Genomic DNA, 24,264 nt, shown 5'->3' with positions numbered 1-24,264 from the left:
ATATATCGTACTGCGTGAATCAGTTGGCTAGATTCAATTCTGCACCATGTGAAAGACACTGGATTGCAGCTAAGAGGATATTAAGATATCTTAAAAAGACAATGAATTATTCATTGTATTTAGAATCAAAGGGTGATTTAATTCTGAGTGCTTATGCAGATGCTAGCTTTGCATCAGAAAGAGACACTAGAAAGTCGACTTCAGGAACAGCCATAATGCTGGGTAAGACATTAATAGGCTGGAAGTCAATAAGACAACAGCATATAAGTTTGTCTACTATGGAGGCAGAATTCTCCTGTTTATCATTGTTATGTACAGAATTAATAATGTATAAACAAATGTTAATTGATATAGGTATAACAGTAGATTATCCTATAATTATACATGAAGATAATCAGGCAGCAATTCAAATGGCCACAAATATTGGAGTAAAAACAAGGAGCAAGCATACAGATCTAAGATACCTAAACGTGAGACAATCTGTAAGAAGTAAGATGATTCAGCTAGAGTACTGTATGTCGGAGGACAATTTAGCTGATAATTTTACTAAAGCCCAAGGTGCCAGTAAGCACCAGGAGAGTTGTGAAAATTATGGGGTTAGATTGTAAAGATATTATATATTTATTTCACCCAAAAGGGGAGTATGTTAGGTATAACATTGATACCAAATATGGTTTGGGTGAATAAATATATAAAACTTAGATATCATGGTTTAAGTGCTTATCACTTTAAGCAAAATGCAGCAGGCAATTAGCCGATTAAGGGTGCGGTTAGAAGTTACAATATAAGGAAGCATTAGAAGCTGGAAAACTGTCTGTAACTGTGTGCTGCTGCGGCTGTAACTGTGTGCTGCTGCGACTAACTGTGATTACTGACTGTGAGTGCCTGTGACTGAACTGTTTTTGTTTGCTACTGTTTGCTGATTTACTGCGTAATTCTACTGAATATCCAGCGTTTGTTTCTCTGGAGAGTGAAACCGGAGGAGGAGGAAGATATCTTTATCGGCTGATAAAGATATTGCAAGGACTCTTAACTTGGACTATACTAGTGAGTCTTACTGGATGGAAATACTGTGAATGACTTAATGGACTGAATGACAATGCTTTAAACTCTAACTGGATTAAAAACTATTTAAACTACAAACAGTGTTTGTGTTCAGTGTGTGTATACTCTGGGGCCCTTCCGCTCTCGTTTGGTTGCCTGGCTTGACTACTGCTGCAATACTCTTCTAGGGGTTAATTCCCAAACCCTAACAGAGGCCCTCTGGAAGCCAGAAATAGGCCCATTTCCAGCCTTTCCGAACTTCCAGGAGGCCAATTTTTCACCCTCCCTGAACTGCTGTGCATGCCCTGTACTTATCTGCATCCAAAATGGGCCATGTGGAGATTCCTGGGAGGGGCAGGACAGGGTGGGTGGGGCCAGCCAGGGGTGGGATTTGGGGGTTCTCCGAACTGCACACAATCTTAGCCAGGGGCTCTCCTGAACCCTGCAAACCCCCAGCAGCCCACCCCTGGCCACACTTCATGTCCCTCCCCATTCTTATACTTGATGTTTTCTGAAGATCAACATACATATGGTAACTATTTTTGAGGCTATGGGGATATGCTGTAAGAATTTATAGACAATTTCTATTGTATTTTGTCTTTTCCCTTTATTCTGCTTTAATGTAGCCGAACCCCAAAACAAAGCAGCAATTAAAAAAGAATGTGTAGATTGTGTAAGATTTGACATTGGCTAGGACAAGTTATTTTTACCAAAAGAAAATAAGATGCTTATGATTTGTAATAAGACTTTGCTACACTGACAGCTGTATTGTTGTTTTGCTGCCTTTGAGTCAGTTCTGACACCTGGCAACTAGTCCTTGCAATTTTCTTGGTAAGATTTCAGAAGTGGTTTGCTATTGCCTGTTTCCTAGGACTAATTGTCAAAACATCATCCGGGTGGCATTATGCCTAAAGCAGGACTAGAACTTGGGACGTTCTGGTTTCTAGCCTGATTCCTTAACCTCTGTTCTAAACTGGTGGCCTACATTGATAACAGACCTATAGAAATCAGTGAATTTCTTAGATTCCATTGATTCCAAATCTAATACCAGCATAATTAATTATGGTTCCAAGCATATTTGTGTGAGATTGATTTCAAATAATTGTATTTAAGAAATCACCAAATATGTTCTTTTATCACAGGGCAAAAATCTTGTTTAATATAGTGTACTTAGATGAAAATGATGGTCTAATTCAGTGGTTGCCAGCTGGTGGGCCGTGAGAAAATTTTGTTGGGCTGCAAAGAAATCTCACCCCCAGAGCACTCCCCCAAAGCAATTAATCCAGGCTATGCAGAAACACAAGGCTGTGCTGCCCACATGGCCCACAAAAACCCTCCCTGCCCACTCACTTCTTACCTGGCAAACTTGCCTGCTATTGCTATTTTTCCAACCGTCAGCTGTTCTGCTGTGCCAGGAGATTTAGATTAGCTAGGAAGCAGGAAATGGTTGGATTTCTTGCTTTCTAGCTAGTGTTTAGATCTTCGGCTCTGCTTTTAAGCACAGCCGAACCTCCCTTAGGACTGAAGGTTCTATTTTTCAGTGCAGACTCACGGCAAGCAAATTTTATGTGACAGACTGAGCTAGCCAATGGCAGATAGATAGATCTCTGAATGAATCTGTGAGCAACTCAATCTGCCTGTCTGCTTTGCCTGATTTGGGGTAAAAGTTGCTCTTTTTTATAAAAAATTCAATATTTATATAAATATTTATAATATTTACATACAAGCCATGCCCAGCCAGTCACATGACCACCAAGCCACACCCACAAATTAGGCCATGCCCACAGAACCAGTTAGTGGTCCCTGGGATTTAAAATTATGAATTTGGTGGTCCCTGAGGTCCAAAAGGTTGGTGACCTCTGGTCTAATTAGATTAATTATAAGCCAACCATCTTTATATTCATGTTATTTGATGTTGGCTATCAGACTGGCTAAAGTGGACTGGAGCTAAAGAGAAGCAATATGATAGAACTATTTCAAACGGAATGTTGCATCATCCTGGTTCTATCGTACAGTTCTTAAAAATTCAGACAGATATTCGTAGATGTGCCTGTCTTGAAATAGCCCATGTTGAACTGCATAGGACAGTCAAACATCAGAACTGCTTATGATATTTTGTATTATGTCAAAACGCTTTATAACAATTTTTATGTCATAAAATGTTTTGTGAAATTTGATAAATTTCAATTTCACAAGTCATGGATTCTGGAAGTTAGTCCATTTTAGGTACGTGGTTCAAAAGACTTTGTCCCATAGCACACAATTTCTCCCAGTTAATGGTTATGGGAATGATAATGGAATAATCTGGAGCTGAACACTCTTTAAACTGTAGAGATCATAGTTGATTTTAGAAGAGGTTCTCCTAGCACCTGTTGCAACTGGTCTATGTTTAGTTTAGTTTAGTTTAGTTTATTGTCATTGCACCTCGTACAACGAAATCAAACACCATCTTCAGTGCACATTATGACCATGACCATGAAAATAAACACATCCTTCACCCTCCACACATTGAACCGAAAATGTCTGACACCGCACCAATACTGCACTATACAGCAGAATTCAAAAGAGCTACTGCCCTGGGATAGAAGCTGTTTTTCAGCCTATTTGTCCTTGTTTTTATTATTCTGTACCGTCTGCCAGATGGTAATAGTTCAAAAAAAGGGTTCCCAGGATGAGATGGATCTTTGAGAATGTTTTGAACTTTCTTAAGGCAGCGGGAGCTATAAAGCTTTTCCAAAGAGGGGAGAGGCCAACCAATGATCTTCTGGGCAATGACGTTAACCCTCTGGAGTGCTTTCCTATCTGCCGCTGTGCAATTGGCAAACCATATAGAGGTGCAGTAAGTTAAAATACTCTCTATGGTGCAGTGGTAGAAAGTCACCAACAGTTTTTCATTCAATTGTTGTTTTCTGAGAAGTCTCAGGTAGTATAATCTCTGTTGGGCCCTTTTGACCAGTGCTGCAATGTGAGCACCCCCAGATCAGGTCCTCTTTTATGGTAACACCAGAAACTTAAAACTGGCCACTTTCTCCACTCGGTCTCCATTGATAAGCAAGGCTCACCACAGCCAACTTGCTATGGCTGACTGACTGCAGCCAACTGGCCATAGGACCACTGGCCATGGCCAGTTTGCCTCAGGACAACTGGCCATGGGGCAAGAGTTACACTAATACTGAAGAAATAGTGGAATAGAATAATTAAAGAAAGGATGCCAAAGGAGAGACAAAATTAAATGTGAATGACAAAAATTAAAATATTTTAAAAAGTATTTTAAATAATTAAATTGAATTGTTGAATTGTCCTGCAACAAGTTGTCCCATGGCAAATTGGCCATGGCGAGTTGGCAACAGTGAGTTGTCTTTGGTGAGTGGTCACATTCCATTTTACAATATCAGGCAAAACACTATCAGCAATAGAAAAATTCAAGTTTCTAGGTTGTATTATCTTTCTACAAGGTCTTTAAATGGAGCTAAAACTAGAATCATCATTAAAAAGACACAACAAAGAATGTTCTTTCTGCATCAACTCAGAAAGCTTGCCCAAGATCTATACAGTTGTATAGAGCAATTATTGAGTCTGTTATTTGTACATCAATAACTGGTTTGGCACAGCAACCAAACAGGACAGGTACAACTTCAAGGGATAGTTAGAGCTGCAGAAAAAACAATTGAGGATCTGCCTTCCATTGAGGATCTGTACACTTCATGAACCAGAAAGAGGCCTGATAAAATATCTACAGACTCCTCATACCCTGGACATAAACTATTTCAACTTCTCCCCTTTGAATGCTTCTATAGGGCATTGCATGCCAAAAAATTAGACACAAAAATAGTTTTTCCTCCATGCCATCACTCTGATGCTCACCTAGTTCCTGATCACCTAATTCCCGTCGCACTGTGTTAGGCCTAAAGATATTTACCCATGTAGATTGTATTGCTAGTATCCTTCTCATCATCTCATCTTTCTTATCTTCTCAACCTTTTCATCTCATCTTTCTCATCTTCTCATCTTTCCTACTATATTCTCCTATTGTTATCTATGATTATCACGTGTAACTTTTGATTAATGATTGCAACTATGATCTATGATATATCATGTCACTGTTTGTATATTCACTGAGAGTTTATGCACCGGAGACAAATTCCTTGTGTGCTGAATCACACTTAGCCAATAAAGAATTCTATCTATAACAGAACTATACCAAACTGAAACTTCCAAACACTTGTTTCCCACCCTCAGTTTTCTGTAAAACAGTGGTTGTCATAACCCCCACCAGATCTATCAGTATCCATTCTCAGTACAGCATAACGTAAGCCCAAAACTCTTGTCAACTTAAGTGTGAAAATATAGGTCAACTACATTCCTCATGAATAAAGGAAAGGGGGAAATGTATGTAAAGTATTTCCCCAAAATAAGAAGTACCCCTTGCTTTGGTAGTTGACTTTCTACATTGGCTGGCACCACAGAAACATGATACAAGTGTGGCTTTTCTTCAAAAATTGTTTTGCTTCATTTAAGCTAGAAGTTGGTTTCTACTCAACATGCCTGGACAAATTACCATTTCAATGTGTGTAAAGTATTCTAAGCCATGGTGCTTATTTCTGGAGGCAGCAACGAATCAACAACAACAACAACAAAACTTGAGTACTTAGGTCCTTCTCTCCCTTTCCCATAATGAATGTGCTCCATTCATTGATGTCTGTAAGTAACATTAGCAGAAGGTAGGAGAAAAACTGCTTAGCAACTCATAGAAATCCCAAAGAGAGGTGGAAAGGAAGTGATTTTCATGTAATTATTCACTGCCACAAAAGCTGTTGTCAGGTAGACACTAGAAACATAGCTGTTTTATTGTTTCCCTAACCTACTTTTAATCTTTTGAGAATCTCTTCTGTTAAAAGAAAGGGAAAAGAAAAGGCTTAATTCAGCCATTTTTTGCCTAACTATTTAAGTTCTGCTTTCTCCACTAATGAACCCCTCTGCTTACAGAAGTTGTGTTGTTGAATAACCCCCTCCCCCCCAGTAGTACAATCTCAGAAACAAGACTGAATCTTGTATCCAAATACAGCACATTTCAAGCTATTTATCTAGACAGCATAGAGTTCATACTTTGTTTTACTTTATTTTTCTGTTTAATTACAACTGTTAATAGCATGGCAAATGAAAGGCAAAACAAGATTATATGTACACATCTTAATGAAAGGCTTGGGTTACTGTGGTGGAAAGTTAAAACACATTTATATCTGATTATGCCACAGTTCTTTTAAACATACTGCTACAATAAAATCAGTTTTTTACTTTTGTCAGTATTTTGTGCATAACTGTTAGCTTTGGCTGTATTTCATGCTTATATTGGGGCTCTGTTGGCATATTTCACAATGGCAAAATTGTCTCCCGAGTGGATCCTTTTCCATTCTGAATGTGAATTCAGTATTTTGCAACCACAGGTAATCCTTGACTTATGACCACAACTGAGCCCAAAATTTATGTTGCTAAGTGAGAAATTTGTTGAGTGAATTTTGCCCCATTTTACAATTTTTCTTGCCATGTTTGCTAAGTGAATCACTGCAGTTGTTAAATTAGTAATATGGTTGTTAAATGAATCTGGTTTCCCCATGGACTTTGCTTGTCAGAAGGTTCCAAAAGGGGATCCCATGACCCAGATCATGGAACCATCATAAATGTGAGTCAGTTATCAAGCACCCAAATGTAAATCTCATGGTTATAGGGAGGCTGCAACGGTCACAAGTGTGAAAAATGGTCATAAGTTACATCGTTCAGTTCCATTGTAACTATGAACGGTCACTAAATGAACTGTTGTAAGTCGAGGGCTACCTGTAATGGGAGATAATGTTCTCTTTGTCCTAATTTTACACAATTCGAAGTGAAAGGTAAAATCTGCCTCCTGTTGAGTTCAACTTTTTCTAAGTTCACGGTCATGTCCATGATGTTTTGTTAGCAACAGTAGAGAAGTGGTTTGCAGTTTGTTTCAACTCTTTATTATACTCTGTATTATACTCTATACTCCAGGGGTGGGATTCAAATTTTTTTACTACCAGTTCTGTAGGCGTGGCTTGGTGGGCATGGCCCTATGACTGGGTGAGGGTGGCTTTTTTTGCTTTTTTGCAACCCCCACCCATTTTTGGGAGCTTCCTGGCCTCAGAGGAGCCTCTGGGGGGGGGGCATTTTTGCTCCCCTAAAGCTCTTCTGAGGCTCAGGAAGGAAAAAACAGTGCATGGGAGGGGCGCACAGCACCCCTCCAAGCTCCGTTTTGGGAGCTTCCTAGCCTCAAAGGAGCCTCTGGAGGGGGCATTTTTGCTCCCTGAGGCTCCTCTGGGGCTCTAGAAGGCAAAAAATGGAGGAGGGGACTGAGCTCCTCCCTCCATTTTTTGCCTTCCTGGGCCTCAGCAAAGGGAATCTGTGCACAGCTGATTGTCGGGAGGGGGGAAAAAAGGAAATACCGTAGGCGAATGTCAGGCAGCAGGTAAGTGAGCATCAGGCGGGAGGGCAACTGGATCAGGGATGTGGCCAGCCAGAACTTACTACCGGTTCGGTGACCCACACCAAATTCTTGCTACCGGTTCGCCCGATCTGGTGCGAACTGGTTGAATATCACCACTGCTATACTCTATATCAACTCTATATTATACAGCTCTGGAATTTTTGGTGGGATCTCCCATTTAATTAAAGCCTAAATCTGCTCGTCTTTTTTTGGGTGGGGGGAGATAAATGGTATGTTGCCATCTGCTGAGATATGTAAGCTAACACAAATCAGATGAGTAGCAAGCTCCATTTATCTTTGGGCGAAAGTTGAATATTCAACATTTCTGCTGTTCTGTTTATGTATTTCAAGCTTCAGGAGCTGAGCATTTCAAGCTGAGGACTTAAAAACTGAAAGTTTTGGGCCAAGAGGGGAAATCATGAAGTACGCTCCTCAACTTCATGTGTGCAAAGTCACAGTGCAAATGCAAATGGGTGGTGCTAGCATTTTGATTTCACAGTTTGTCATTTTGGTACTTTCATAATTGGAAACAAATACCTATGAATTGCCCCTTTATTGGATAGATTTACATTAAAAAAAACCCATGCTATATTTGTTGAAGACATTTCTTTTTCTAGTTCATGCTGTATTATTCAGTTGGTTTCCTGCCAAAATTTTGTAGATTCTTGAGAAAGGCAGTACACAAAAGAATATGGGAAACATGCACCCTGGATTACGTATTCCAAATTTACTACATACGAGAGACTGAAGATCTGAATTATGCTGGCTTTCTTGATAATTGGGAAGCAACCCTCTGAGTTGGTCACTCTGTAGCTTAGGAAGGTTTGCCCTTTTCGAAGGCAGTTTTCTTTTCAGCTGTTTTGATAGAAACCAAAAATATTCTTTCAAATATTTATTAGTGCAGCCTTCATCAGGCTTATAGGATGGACTTGTGAAAATGTTCATATTCATAAAGGTGAGTGAACCATCATGAAACGATCATCTTCCTTGCTTCAAAAACAATCCAATCTCTCACAGAGGTTGCACAATGGGAGAAGTTTGGAAAGAGCCTTCTCCAGCATCTGGGCAGCTCCAATGTAAGCTGAGTTGTTATGCTATTGCAGGGTTGTCAAACTCCTGGCCCACTGACCAGATGCTGTCATGTGCTGGCCACGCCAACACCTGGTTTAATGAAGAGAAAAAAGTCCCGATACATCATATGACACCGTCGGGACAATATGAGTTTGACACCCATGTGATATTGACTACAAGCCATTCCATTGCATGTGCTGAAGGTAACTAGCTTCCTCCAAACTATTCAAAAGGCCTTTTGAATGCAGCTGAGAGAAACCAAAGATTTGGAAAAGCTCTTTTCATGCCTCTGAACTTCCCCAAAGGCTGATGATGGTTGAGACGCCCAACAGCATGAAAAGAATGTCATTTCATACTGATGACCTTCTCTAGATTGCTGGATGGAAGAAATTAATTGTGTGAAAAGCTCTTTTGGAACTGACTGTTTTATCTGGAGTATTAGTTAGCAGGTGAATGTGGGAAAATGCCTCTTTAGTTGCTGAGCTATCCCAATCACACCCAGCTATGAGTGCTTGAGAGAGTCCAGCAGTGCAAAGGAGAGGCACTAGCTCCCTGTCCATTGATGGAAGACCTTTGAAAGCATAGGATGTGGTACTGATGGCATAGTAGGTAGGGGAAAATAATAATTGGATACTCTGCATTGGAAAAGCAAAAGTATTTTCTGTTACCTACCCTCTGCAATAAGTAGGTAACTGCAGTCTTTTATAAATAAAAATAGATCAAAATACAAATGAATCAAACCAAGTTCTCTCTAAGCCAGCATTATATTTTTCTAGCAGCTCTGCCCATACCCCGCAAATGAAAATCTTTCAAACAGCATGGGAATTCATCATAAAGCTCAGTAGTAATAGAAGTGAATGTATAGCAATTAAGCAAGTAGCCACTGATACTTTTCATTTTTAATTTGCCATGAGTTGAAAAAGTCTCTTTTGATGTTATGAATAATGATGATCACTGCATTTTCTGGTGAAAAAAACATATAGTTAATCATGTTCTTTGTGAAGTCCTACTTATTTTATTTTGGTTATCACTGCTAGTTTATACTGTACCTTACCTATTTATATATAATAGTAAACCGAGAATTGAAAGTTGTTCACTTTCAAAAATAGTCTTTCAGAAAAATAAAATTGGAGAATCCAATGTGCCAAACTATGTATTTCCATTACATTTCATATGATATAGTCCAATAGAATTAATTTTGGATGTATGTTCAAATAATAATTCCAAATAATACTTTATGTATATATGTATCTAAAATATTTACTATATAGAGCTCTCCAACTTGAAGTGTGATACTGTGGTCTGTGTACAATAAACAGAACAAAATCTTTTAAAAAACAAGCAAAACAGCTAAAAACAAGGAACAATTATTAATTGGAAACAGGGACTCAAATTCGTTTGCATTCCTCTGCACCAGAACTCAAATTATTCTGGTTGAAGCGTCCGTGTCTTAAGGAAGATTTTTACTGAATTTATGAACAGTAGAAAACCCATAGGGTTGGGCCAACTATATGTTGGCAATTGAATTTTCCAGAAGACAGGCATTTCAGTGGACAAGGCACACCTCCAGGTTTTCAATGTGACATTGTTTCAAGTGAAGAAAGGCAAGCATGACTATCCTGAGAGTATGGTGGTACAACTGTCTTCTCTGCCAGGGAAGCATTTACTATATGGAGATATTCATACATGAACCATATTCTCTCTGAAAGCTTTGTCCGACCAGGGTGGCCACAGATCTAGAATATACTTACAGGGCCAAGTACCTTGTCATCTACTTCAGGACTAACTAACAGGACGGAATTCCTCCCAAATAGCAAATTACTGACAATTTTGACAATCTTGATTATGTGTCTGAATGGTCAAACAATTGGCAACTCCAAATCTCAACCAACAAATGCTGTGTCCTACACATTGGTAAAAAAAAATCAGTACACCAAATACAAACTAGGTGGATATGACCTCATTGATGACCCACACTCTGTCAAGGACCTCATATCTAACGACCTAAGCACCAGAGCTCACTGTAACAGCATTGCCAAAAAGGCATTAAGAGTTGTAAATTTAATCTTACGAAGCTTCTCCTCTGGAAATATTGAATTGCTAACTAGGGCATACAAAACCTTTGCTAGACCAATACTTGAATACAACTCATCTGTCTGGAATCCGCACTCTATAGCAGACATTAATACAATTGAGCGAGTCCAGAAGTATTTCACGAGAAAGAGTACTACACTCCTCTGCTCTCAACAGAATACCCTATATCACCAGACTTGAAATTTTGGGTTTGGACAATCTTGAACTACGCTGCCTACAGTTGGACTTAAGCATAGTACACAAAATTATCTGCTACAATGTCCTACCAGTCAATGACTACTTCAGCTTCAACCGCAACAATACAAGAGCACACAAAAGATACAAACTCAATGTTAACCGCTCCAAAAAGTACAGAAAGTACAACTTCAGCAACAGACTGGTCAATGCCTGGAATGCACTACCTGATTCTGTTGTTACATCCTCAAACTCCCACTCCTTTAACCTCAAACTATCCACTACTGACCTCATCCCATTCCTAAGAGGTCTGTAAGGGACGTGCATAAGTGCACCATCGTGCCTCCCGTCCCTTTCCTATTGTCCCATTTAATCGTACCTATTTTCTGTATTCTTACTCATGTTTATAATTATACCTATTATTTTGTAAGCGATTGACAAATCAAACAAATAAATAAATTTCATAAGACCTGCACAACTGGAATCCAACTTAGCATGAATCCAAGTGATTGTATCCACCAGGTATCCCAAATAGTCCTCACAGCAGCCCTGCAGATGTTTCCCTAACCAAGAAGGGGTCTAAACATGGCACCAAGGCAGCACTCAAAAGATGCAATAAGAATACAAAAATATAGAAATATAGAAATACAATAAGCACAAGAGAACCAATCTGGCGTGGTGTTTAAGGCTCCAGGCTAGAAACCAAGTGATCATGAGTTTGGTCCTGCCTTGGTCTAGAAACTGTTTTGTCTTACAAGAAAAGACTGGAGTATCTTGATATTTTTAATTTAAAAAAAACCATATTAAAGAGATTTATTTCTTTAATTTACAGTATTTTAAATTGTTGTATAGCTATCCATCTTAATATCCATCTTAATAAACACAGCACAAAAAAAAATCATCAGTTGCTCTCTTTCTTCTTTGGAAGAGATTGCAAAGACCAGACTCCTCTCTAGAACACTAAAAATCACCACAGACCGTTCTCATCCTGGACATTCATATTTTGATCTGTTACTATCAGGGAGGTCTTAAAATGAGGACTAATAGATTGAGAAACAGTTTCTTTTCCAAGGCAGTAACTGTCTTGAATCAAACAGTGTATTTGTAATTTAGTCCTATTATTATTATAATTATTATTTTGATTTTTAAATACTCTGTAGTATGATTGTGATGTGGTGTTTGGGGCACTGTGCTGGAGTAGCTTTCAAATTTCATTGTATTTGTGGAATGCAATGACAATAAAGGTATTCTATTCTATTCTACCTTAATATCAGAACTCTGGGTGACTCACAACCATAATACAGGTAGTCCTCGACTTACAACCACAATTTAACCCAAAATGTCTATTGCTAAGTGAGACATTTGCTAAGTGTATTTTGGCCCTTTTTACGATCTTTCTTGCAGCAGTTGTTAAGTGAATCACTGCAGTTGTTATGTTAGTAACATAGTTGTTAAGTGAATCTGGCTTCCCACTGACATCATTTGTCAGAAGGTTGCAGCAGGTGATCATATGATATTGCAATCATCCTAAATATGAGTCAGTTGCCAAGCATCTGAATTGTGATTATGTGACCATGGGGATGCTGCAATGGCTTGGATTTGCTGTCACAGATTATTTCAGTGATCCCTAAACTAGGAGCTAAAGGAGAATCTTCTAGGAACAGAATAACTGCATATCATGTTCAACATTTTGTGACCAGCCAGATGCATCTGAGAACTCAGAAGCAGGACAAGATAGCAATAGGACTTTTCCACTGTTGTTTCCTAGCATGTGGTATGAAAGTGTGCATGGTTGTTTTTTTTACAATCATTATTCTGAAGGCAGTGTACCTTTTAGAAGTCCAGGAGCCATAAATAGCCCTTCACAAATTTGTCTTCAATGCCTTTAGCCATGTCTAAACTGATCTCCATCACAACGTCTAAAGCTGCAAGAGAAATGAATACATTTTTCAAAAAAATTTCTGAAAGAAATGGATGATTGACTGTAGATGACACAGTCATAAGGATGTAATAGAATGAGAAAAACATGAATGTTGTCTTGATGTTCTAAGACAGGGGTGTCAAACCCACATCGTCATGGCATCGTCACATGACATATCATGACTTTTTTCCCCTTTGCTAAACTGGGCATGGCCAGCGCATGAGACATCTGGCCCGAATGCCACGAGTTTGACAGTCTTGTTTTAAGAGAAGAGGCAAGGTGTAAATATAAATAATGAAATATATAGAATGTAGTACGGATAAATCCTTTATCATATGCACTTAAGCTTAACACTCAAAATAGGGGTTGTCGAATTTAAATTTTGCTTAATCATCTCATTATTTTTGCCTGTTCCCTCAGTTTGAAAATTCAGGGGAAAAACTATGTATAAAATTAAACAGTGTGATTGAGGTTCTTCTGAAAAATAATAATGACTTCTTTTGCTGGATATCAGTTCCTATAAAAATCCATCTTCCTTCAGTTGGAATTATGGATTACAATAGCTTTCTTTAACTTACTGTTTAGGTGTAGATGTAGTATGTATAACTTCCATTTACTCCAGTCTACATTGCCAAAATCCCTGGAAACTGTAGTTTAAAAATCATTTTTTCCCAGTGTACTTAATTTCTACAAATAGTAGTTCTACTAATGCAATGTTTGCAGATGTACTTTGTCTGATACAGTGCTCTGTGTGAGTATCGAACTGTAGAGGAAACCCTTGGCCTCTTATATCAATTTTAGATCACAGTAAGATCATGTAGTCATAGTAGTTATTTTCTGTCAATAAAACATGAATTCTGTTTTTTTTAAGTTTGCTGAAAAATAATAATTGATATTACAAATAAATATTCACTAGAATAAACAAATCACAAATAATGGGAGGAAAAGGAATAACAACAAAAACGACCAAAAGGCAATGTTTATTTTTTTAATCGCATAATGATCTTTGGATCTTTAAACTGGTTATCTAGCTAAAAATATGGCCACAAGGCATTCTGGTAATAATATATATTTATGTCAACTTTGGAAGCCATATTAGTACTAGAAGCTTCTAAGCTGCCACATTCCTATGCCTAGAAAAGTACCTGTCTCGGAGTTTTTAATTGGAGTTTTTCTGGAGCGCAGACAATATATCTGAATATGGTATATGGTTCTGAAACAGAAAATATTTATTCTTTCCTAAATTATTTTTGCATTTTTATGTTTGCAGGTCTGGGTAGATGCTGGAACACAGATATTTTTCTCCTATGCTATCTGCCTGGGATGCTTGACAGCCCTAGGGAGCTACAATAACTACAATAATAACTGTTATAGGTAATGCACAATTGTGTCATTCTGTTTATAAATCTAAGCATATAATTAAGATAATTATTTGGAGATTGTATGGAAGACTAGTTAAAACCCTTAAACACATATATGCATACACACTGTGTATACTAATAAACACTATGCATTATTTATAAATGGTCTGGACTCTGATTGGTGAGATACCTGCTTGTTGAACTCCAAGATAAAATCCTATCTTGGATTGAATATGTTAAAATAAAACTGGGTGTAGTTTGGGTTTGGTGCCAGCACATGCCAATAATGCCAACTGATTGGTATTGATCTTACCAGAAGCAGGAAATCTATATATATAAAAGCGAAATTCCACTCACGCATCATTACATTACTTCCAGAAATGTAAAGCCTACAAACTTGAAATTTATGTTCCTCTTGACTTCTAAGGGCTCACTAAGAAAGGATTTTTCAAAATGACCATCAGAGCATTCATGATAAAATGATCTGGGATAGATTATTTCTGAAAGATAAAATCACTGAATCCTAGAAGGAGTATTTTAGCAAACATATGGAGATATATGCTAGTGATATCTCGAAAGGTAAAATTGAAACAAAAGCTTAAGCTTCAAGAATAAATACAAAGAAAGAAAGTCATGAATGATGTGACAATATTGAAAATGATAAAAATTCAGAGGTAGATAGAGTAACTGTAGACAGTATAAGTGAAGAAATGTTGATGTATAGCATATACAAAACAGTTTATTTAGTGTTTGATGAGAGATTATCTTAATTTGTCTGTTGTTTTGTTCTCACTTTCATTATTCCTCACACAGCTGTATTTCCTTTTCTTAAGATTATTATGTAGAATTAAGTAATAATTAATAGTAGTAGTAAATAATTTATCACAATCAATTTGAGGATCAGAAGATTTTTTATGATTTAGTGGGCTTTTGTTTATGAAATGTTGAATATTAAAATAACATGTTTAATAACATTAGACATTAAAATAAGGTATAAATTCCAAATATGATATATGACATGATATATGATGGTAGATAGATAGATAGATAGATAGATAGATAGATAGATAGATAGATAGATAGATAGATAGATAGATAGATAGATAGCAGATTTTGCCTTAGAGCCTCACCTTTTTTTCTCTTCCATGTCTTGGAAGCTATCAAAAATCAAAGTATTTGTATTAAGAGTTATATTAAGACTCTGAGACTGACATGAACTGAAAGCAAAGGTAGTACTAATATTAACAGGCTCCTATAATCCCAAAACAACTGGTGCATCACTTAAACAACATTGGCATTGACAAAATCACCATCAGTCAATTGCAAAAGACTTTTTTTATTTGGAACAGGTTACATCCTGCAATGATACCTTTAACCACTATCAAGTATCCACATTTACCTCTCCTATCCATCGGAAGAGATTGATAGTTAGATAAAAATGGCAAATCCAGTCTGAACATCTGTCTAATTGTGCAATGAACCATAATAATATTAATATTAATACTTAATAATATTATATTAACCATAAAATAAATGAGTAACATTCATCAGTACTGGATCTTTCTTTTGAATGTAATGTTTTAAGAATTTTAATTACAATAGTAAAAACTAATACAAATAGGGAAAGAATAGAAAGGGAAAGAAACAATAAAAATTGCAAAAAATAAAAAATATAACAAAGAAAAGAAATATATAAAGAAATGTATTCCAACCTTCATGATCTCAAATATAAATAAATTTAATATATTTTAATCACCTATAAGGTTAAATAGGTATTTCTTCAGCCCGTATCTCATCCCCTTTTTTAGAAGCAAATTGATAGAATATCAATCCTGGCATCAGCACAAAGTCCATAAAAAGTTGCCAGAGCATTGCAAAAACAAAAAGTCTTACTTTAACCTTGATCAACTTTATTTTCCTTCCTTTTATGTCTAACAACCTTTAATTCAATTAAATATTGTTTTAGGATTATTTCTCTTCGATTCTTCTATATCCCATCACATAACCCCTCCTTCACAACCCCTTCAAGGCTTTAACAAACCTTAGTTGTAATAAATAAAATATTTTCCAGGTCATTGTTTATCATTTCCATTTCCCTTTATTTTTAATTCCCTTTTAATTTTTTAATTTTAATGATTTCTTTCATAGATCCAGTAAAACATCCTTTTCCCATAATTCACATTCTGTATTTTGTCTGTCTTGTCAGGTAAAAATATTGAATTTTTGTCAATGTATTTAAGATAAGTCCTTAAAGAATATAAATCTTCAAAGTACATTTAAAACTGACAAACCTGTCAATCTTTAAGGTGTCACAAGATTTTATGTTTCTTAACACAATCTTCCCTCTTTTCAAACTGATTGACAACCATGAATTCAAATATTGTAGGCGTTTACCTACACAAACTGATATCATATTCCGAAGAAAGTAGAAAACAGAGATTATTTATGATTAATTACAATAATCACAAGTTATTTGAATGTTAAATTATACACTTAACTTAACGTAATACTACATTTCAGATTGCTCTGGTTCTGCATTTCTCCTTAAAGCCTTGCAAGAAGAACTTACATGTGAATGTTGCTGTGCATTTGCAATATAAAGTAGTCAGTCATACAATATTGAAATTCCATAAAGCCACTATGATAATTACATTCTATGTGAGGCAGTTTGTAGAACTTTTCATGTTCTGAGAGGACATTGAATTTAAAAAAAAACCCATCCAAATGGAAAATAATATTGACAAAAGCTACCAATGAACACCCAAACAATTTAGTGGTGCATTTTGGGCACTAAGTAAAAAAAGAGGTGTCATTAAAATTCTCATCAAATCTCTGATGATATCTCTGATATCTAGAACAGTAGAATTTGATGATGCTAAGTGTGATAAAAATGTACTATAATCCATTTGACTATAAGAATGTACTATAAGTATAGCCAATAAGCTACATTGAAAACTACTGGAAGTTCCTGGTTTTCTTTTTCTGAATTTTTTTTTCCAAAACTGTGGTATAAAGTCAAGCACTTAAAATTAAACGATGATTTTGCTCTTTATTTGATAGAGACTGCCTTATGCTCTGTTGCCTGAACAGTGGTACAAGCTTTGTGGCTGGTTTTGCCATCTTTTCTGTTCTTGGCTTTATGGCTTATGAACAGGGGGTTCCCATAGCAGAAGTTGCAGAGTCAGGTAAGTTATACAAATATATTTGATGGTCTACTTGAATATGGGATTTGAAGATAAGTTAATTGCTCAGGAAAGAAGTTGGACATTTTCTATAAAGAGATATGATCCATCCCATGCCATCAATTATATACATATAGGGAATATTCATAATGTGATCAATATATGAACAAATCTTCATTTATGTATCTAATTCCTCTTTATTTCACTTTCAGGACCTGGACTTGCTTTCATTGCATATCCAAAGGCGGTAACAATGATGCCTCTTTCTCCATTGTGGGCAACTTTGTTTTTCATGATGCTTATATTCCTTGGATTAGATAGTCAGGTACAAATCACAATTACTGTAAAACTGTTATAAACATTGCAAATGTCATGCCCCTGTTGGAGTCTGAATCTGAGAAGGAAGACAAACAACTGACAGGAAGTGGGAGTATGGCTCTGTTGGCTGTGGAGGAAACTGGGAAGGGCAAAGTCTGACTGGGTAGAGCAGGAGAGAGTTAGAACAAGGGAGAGTTCAGGTAGAACAAGGGAGAGTTCAGAGGAAGACCCAGGCCCACCCCCTCTTCATCCTAGGGCATGCAGAGAGAAATGGAGAAGAGAGCGACGTGAGTTGCATGGCTTATGGGGAAGGAAAGGGCCCTGATTCCCTTCATTAGGCACACCTGGGAAGAGAGTTTAAAAGAGATGCAAGCTGAGTGTGGCGTCTGCTGGGAACAAACATGAGTTTATCTTGTGTTGACTTTGGTTATCTGCATTCCTGGCATCCTCCCAACTGGGTTGAATTACTGCCATTCCTTCACGTCTGGAATTGCCCTGCTGGACTAATTACCTCATCTTGCCTTGATTGGAGTTATAGTTACAGTTTTGTTGACAATGTTTTGGACTTGAATCTCTGCAGCCAAATGCTGTTCCTGGGAGATTTTTTTCTCCAGTCCAGAAGGTAACCAGGACATTGGGGGCAAAGTTAGAGCAAATAAAGGGACTCCTACTATTATTTGACTGTATTGCTTTTGTGCATGCCCCGGGTCATCACAGCAAACTAATTTCTGTGAAGGTCCATAAAATATAGAATTGCTACATAGTAAGAGTTGTTCTTTGCCAATATAAACATACATGACTTGTTAATTCATCCAAAGTGGTATTGTTTGTGAAATAATAAAAGAAAACAGAGAGGCAAATGTGTAATAACACGAGTTAAAAATAATGGGCCTCAATCACAGGCTAAACTTGATAAATTTAATAGGTTGACAATCAAGAACTTAATAGAGAAAAGGCAATGAACCCCGTTCTCCCACTGGAGCCATGGGTTCATTGGAAAACAGTGGTACTAAAAGAGTGGAAGTATGTACCAGCCACTAAGGTAGAGTCGAGAGATAGACATGTACCTGTTGAAGTCACTGACTTTTAGGACAGTGAACTAAAGAATTAAAAAATGTTTAATCACATTGAAGGATTAGATTTCAAGGACATATAATTGGTACTGTTGAGTTTGAAGATGGGGATAAAAAAAAATGGAGCACTGTCTTCAGCCCAGAATATCTCTTAAGTGCTGAATAATATTTATTCACAGCACAGAGTCAAGAAATAAAATGGAATCTAGTGCCTAATTTTGTGCTGAGAAAACTATTAAAATCTGTCCTGTGCATCTTTTTGAAGAATAATAAGGATGGTCGATTTCACTAAAACGAATCCAAAAACCAGCAATATGCTTAATCAGAATCACAATTTGCCTCACACGCTGTGTAGTTTGAATAAAGCTCTCTATAGCATTGGGCTGTGAATGCTACAAAACATTTCATGCACTTATTACTGCTATATAAATAGGAATATATTTGTTTGCCTTGTTTCTGTTTTTTTATACAGTTTGTGTGTGTTGAAAGTCTTGTGACAGCAGTGGTGGATATGTACCCCAAGATTTTCCGGAGGGGATACAGAAGAGAAATGTTGATTCTAGCTCTTTCAGTTGTGTCTTACTTTCTTGGCTTAATCATGTTAACTGAGGTGAGATATATTTAATAACATTCACAACTATGAAGTAGGAAAAAAATTAGAATTGGGAATTCTATGAATCATGTTGGATGACTCATAAATGATTGGAACCAGAAATAATTATAAAAAAATAGCTTTGGAATAAATTACCAATCATTTAGAAATATTAAATCTTCTTGTCAAATGTATTTTAATATCCTAGAAAATGCTGGTCTTGATCTGAAAAGTCATTTAGGGATTAGGACCAGATTATCCCTTTCAACATGCCCTTGCCATTCACCAGAGTGAATCAGATTTTTGTACATACAAAATCTCTCAAATCAGCAGATTGATTATGCTTTACTACAGACTGTTGTGAGTTGCCCAGAATCACCTAGATGAGATGGGTAGGGGAGGGGATGGATGACAACATACAAAACAAATAAATTGAATTAATAAGAAAAATCATATTAGTAATCAACTATTGAATTGCCATTGACTGTATTTTTTATGACAGAGGCAAAAAGTACCATATAGTAATTATATTTCATAACATTAAATTGAACTTAGTTTTATCCTGAGTTTAGCAACTTCTTTGTATTGGCTGAAAAAGAGTTCCAGACTGGAATAGGGTAGAATCTGTTTTAATCGCTGATGGATAACCTCTACCAAGAGACATGAAATTTGAACCCTCAGTTGCTTTTGATGTTGTTCATCAAGATTTTACTTCATTATTTTCACAGAATGGCTTAATTGTAAACCATCAGGTTACCTTAAAGAACAATTACATCCTTCCATCCAAGATATATGAGCTTAAGAAGACATGTTGGTCTCTGAGCTACTGTTACATTTATACTGCTGATTACATGTCTGCCATGATTGATATCTCATTTATGAAAACTATCATGAATTGAACAGGGAATTGGATTCAGCACACTAAATTATCCCTCCCAACACTGATTTTATGGCACTATCATAAAATTGGTGTTGGAAGGAATAATTTAGTCTGTTGAATCCAGCCATTAACCCCCCACCCCCACCCGTTTTTTCAGATATATTGATTGTTTAAAACTTTTTTCCCTATTATTTTGAATTGATTTTATGGCTACTGTATGGCTACATCTGTGATGTATAGGAAATATAATGTATAGTATTATAAATATTTACATAAAAGCAAGGTATAGAAATACCTTAAATAAACAAAATAAGTAACCTTAAAAAAATATCTGATTGCCGAAGAGATATGTGATTAGTGTCAGGTTTTGGTGGGGACAGATAATATAGAACAAAGGTGTCAAACTCGCGGTATCACATTGCCATCATGTGATGTTTTACGATATTTTTCCCTTCACGGAGGCAGGATGGGCAAGGCCTGTGCATGATGCATGACACATCTGGGCTGCCAGTTTGACATCCCTGGTGTAGAAGATTCTTTCAGTGGAAAATATGCATGCAGCCATATTGGAGACATGTGTTAAGCTCCACTTTACACAAGAGACCAAAGTCTTACTCACAATGTTCAGCTCTATGTGACTGGAAAAGGATATGGGAGTTACATCACTATTGTCACTCTCCAGAAAATATTATTTAGAGGCCTATGTTCATGATTCTGAGGCAAACCCAATGTATTTATTACTGCAGCTGCTTACCCAATTGTTTTGAATAGATTTTAGCAAAATCAGAAAAGAATTTTTCAAAGCACCTTGTTTCTATGTCTTTTGTTTCAAAGACTATAATGCATTCCAGAATGTGTGATTTGCAAAGGACAATCAAGTTGCAATATGTATCATGGTCCACCAAATGGCACTGTTGCATCATTTACTGTCACATAAGGTTTTTCATTACAATTTTTTTTGTCAAAAAACCCCAAATCATTCAGTGAGTTAAATTTAGGGAGGAAATGTACTGCTGTTGAAAAGAACTGTAATATCTGGTCTGGTGCTGTGTAATTTCTCAGGAACATTTTAAACGCTGTGCAAATTTTCTTGTTGACTGAATTTTACTTTGAGCTGTATTGCAGAGTGAACAGCAAGCATTTTATTAGATGTCTCTTACCTAAACTTACTGATGAAGGTTAGCTTTTAACTACTGTAAGGTAAATCCTTGCTGTGAGACTAATATTACTACACTAAATGAGGCGTCCCACAATGACAATAATGCCTTTAAGGGAATAATTTTCCTCTTAACTTGGGCAAAGGAGAAGAATGTTGTATTTTCCTCCTTTCCAGTTATAATTGGAAAAATTACATGGTATCTCCCAGTGAATTCTATCTGAAAATAATCTTCACTTTTAACACTAAAATGTTACAAAACCACAACCTTTTTATTTGTTAATTTTCTTTTTCAGGGTGGAATGTATGTTTTCCAGCTATTTGATTCTTATGCTGCTAGTGGAATGTGTCTTCTTTTTGTGGCTATATTTGAATGTATCTGCATTGGCTGGTTTTATGGTGAGTCAACGATTGATATTATTGCCTGAAATTACATAATACTTTTCCGGATAATTTGAATAATGTATTTTTGATATCAATTATTTATATCCTGTTTCTCATTAAACAAATATATCTCAAACATGTTAAATATACACTAGATATACATAGTCATCAGTATCTTTTCAAAAGAGTAGTTGGGGAAATTTTTCTGGCCTTCTGCAGAGAAAGGATCATGCAGGGGCAACAAAACAAAATATTTAGCTTATCTTGGTTTGCCTCCATCTTTCTGGAATTCTTCCCACAGAAATTATTGCCATAATTTACCTTGTCAAATAAAAATGTATGAATTGAGGCAAAATTTTAGGATTAGAATTGTCAAAGGGCATGGTTTAAGGATTTTCCCTTCTGATAAATATTGTTTCCCATCCTTCTTTCTAAGCATTTAGGTGCTAAATACAGACTGCAAATTTAATGCCTTGACTCTTTTGTGACTGTTTAATTAATTAATTTGATACTTCTATAATTTATTTATTAAAGGTATATGCCGCCTCTCACTCTATCCAAAGAGACTCTGGGTGGCTGTGCTGTCTCACTCACTCACTTACTCATGCATAATAGTGATTTAGTGAGTTTATTAATACCGTGTTTCTCATATAATAAGGCCAAGTCTTATTTTTTTTTTGAGCCCCGAAAAAATGGCTAGGCCGTCTTTTCAGGGGTGACTTAATTCCCCCCTTGCATCTTTGGGCAGGTGGGTGGCAACGGCTTGGATGTTGACCTCGGCGTTGGTGGGGCACTTCGTATCGGGGTCAACGCAGGCAGCACCATATCCGGGTGTGCCACAAAAGTACTTCCTAACGGCAAGCCCCCCCCACCATTTCCCCCCATTTCGCATGTTTTAATATAGGCCTTAATTTGGGGAGAGGGGCTTAATTTCATTTCATGCCTATAAAACATGCTGGGACTTCCTATTGGGGGAGTCCGTATTGTTGGAGAAACAGGGTATTCCCCAGCAATTCCCTTAACCCAAAACCCAGAACTTTCCCAATTTAGTCCTGCCAAAAGCAGACCAATGCTAGTCCACAAATCAATGGCCAATGAGTCTACAAGGCACTTGAAAGTTTCCCAAATGAGATAAACCCACCGGGCAAAGTTAAATCCACAATACAAGAGAGTTCAAGGGCAAGGGAAGTGTAAAGTTCACAAGGCATGATCAAAGTCAAGGCCTGGTATCAATCAAAGCAAGGAAGAATCACAACAGGAAAAACACAGCTAGGAAATAAACATGTTGTTCCCAGCATTGCCGCCATTTGTCTGCTGTGTTAAATAGCCAGCTTCTGGTGCAGCTCATTAAAAAGGGTGAGGCTTCTTCTTCACAAGTAATTGGGATGCCTTAGCTGCTCCTGCCTTTTCTCTGCCCTATGTGTTCTCGGATCAGGTGAAGAAGGCATCACTGATTGGTTGTAGCTATGTGGTTTCTCCACCTGAGGTCCTACTGCAGCTGTGCTTCAGCTAAATCCTTATCAGATGGCTCCTCAGAGCCATTGACCAACTCCTTTCCAGACTTGTTAGAACTGATTCATGTTCCTCCGAGCTGACATCTGTAGAGGTACCTGGGAAACTGTCTGGGAAAGGAGTCATCACAATCGCTCCCAATACCACAAACATAAAAATATAGAAACAATTATAAATATAAGAAAAAAATTAAACTTACAAGAATTAAATACAGACTGTAGTAAATGTGTGAACTGCATAGAGGACTAAGTATATGGGGTGCAGCCCTGTATATGTGGACTGCCTAAAATGCTCTTATAATAAAATAGTTCAGAAAGCTGAATTCACACTGAACAGCAATGGAGGAGGAATAGGTCAGGAACCAATGGCCCAGTATATTAAATAAAGTATGACTAAAGAGTGTCCCTTGATTTATCAATTAATGCATTAAAACTGTATTGCTATAGTATACAAGCAAACATAATATTTTATTCAAGTAACTATTGCATGAATTGTAGAAGCCAGTTTGAAGCATAAACTATTATTATGTACATCTGAGTTAAAGTCAGATGTTGACTACAAAAAAATAATGGTTCAAATCAAGTCAATTTGGCTTGATTGTCCAAATTAATTTTAAAAAGAGTTTTTATGCAGATGCAAAAATATTTAAAATACTCAAACTCATCCAACTTTCGTGGATTAATGGTTTAATACAACTTTCCAGTTTAATTTGGGAATTTTTTGTAGAGTTATTCAGTTTAGGTACATAGATGCTCATCATCTGCCAAAATAAGTGTTCAGTGAAATGGAATAAATATCCCAACATTTTTCAAGGAAAATAGAAGATCTTATTGATTGATTGATTTCATATAGCTTCCCATTGTATTTTCATGAGTCCAGGTAGCTTACGAAGTTAAAACACAAAGATAATTTTAAAGAATAGCCAAAATCATAACAATAAAATAATTAAAAAACAATAAAACTATTAACAATCAGTAAACATAATATGTGGGAGAATACCATT

General features: G+C 36.7%; 1 protein-coding gene across 4 annotated transcripts in view; it reads left to right on the top strand.

Moving 5' to 3' along the window:
* SLC6A11 (solute carrier family 6 member 11) overlaps nucleotides 1–24,264 on the top strand; it is a 121,986-nt gene that overhangs the window by 82,367 nt on the left and 15,355 nt on the right. For all 4 annotated transcript variants that reach the window (XM_026680558.2, XM_087954866.1, XM_087954867.1 and 1 more), the window contains exons 8-12: nucleotides 14,074–14,177; nucleotides 17,225–17,349; nucleotides 17,559–17,671; nucleotides 19,210–19,347; nucleotides 21,662–21,764. In XM_026680558.2, coding sequence (XP_026536343.2) covers nucleotides 14,074–14,177; nucleotides 17,225–17,349; nucleotides 17,559–17,671; nucleotides 19,210–19,347; nucleotides 21,662–21,764 — 583 coding nt within the window. The remainder of the gene's footprint in view (nucleotides 1–14,073; nucleotides 14,178–17,224; nucleotides 17,350–17,558; nucleotides 17,672–19,209; nucleotides 19,348–21,661; nucleotides 21,765–24,264) is intronic.

Source organism: Notechis scutatus, chromosome 2, assembly GCF_049901735.1.
Source record: "Notechis scutatus isolate UNSWTSFEM ecotype Mainland chromosome 2, rNotScu1.2, whole genome shotgun sequence".
Classification (NCBI taxonomy): Eukaryota; Metazoa; Chordata; class Lepidosauria; order Squamata; family Elapidae; genus Notechis; species Notechis scutatus.
Note: the sequence above shows the minus strand (reverse complement) of the source record. Positions and strands in the feature narration are given on the sequence as shown.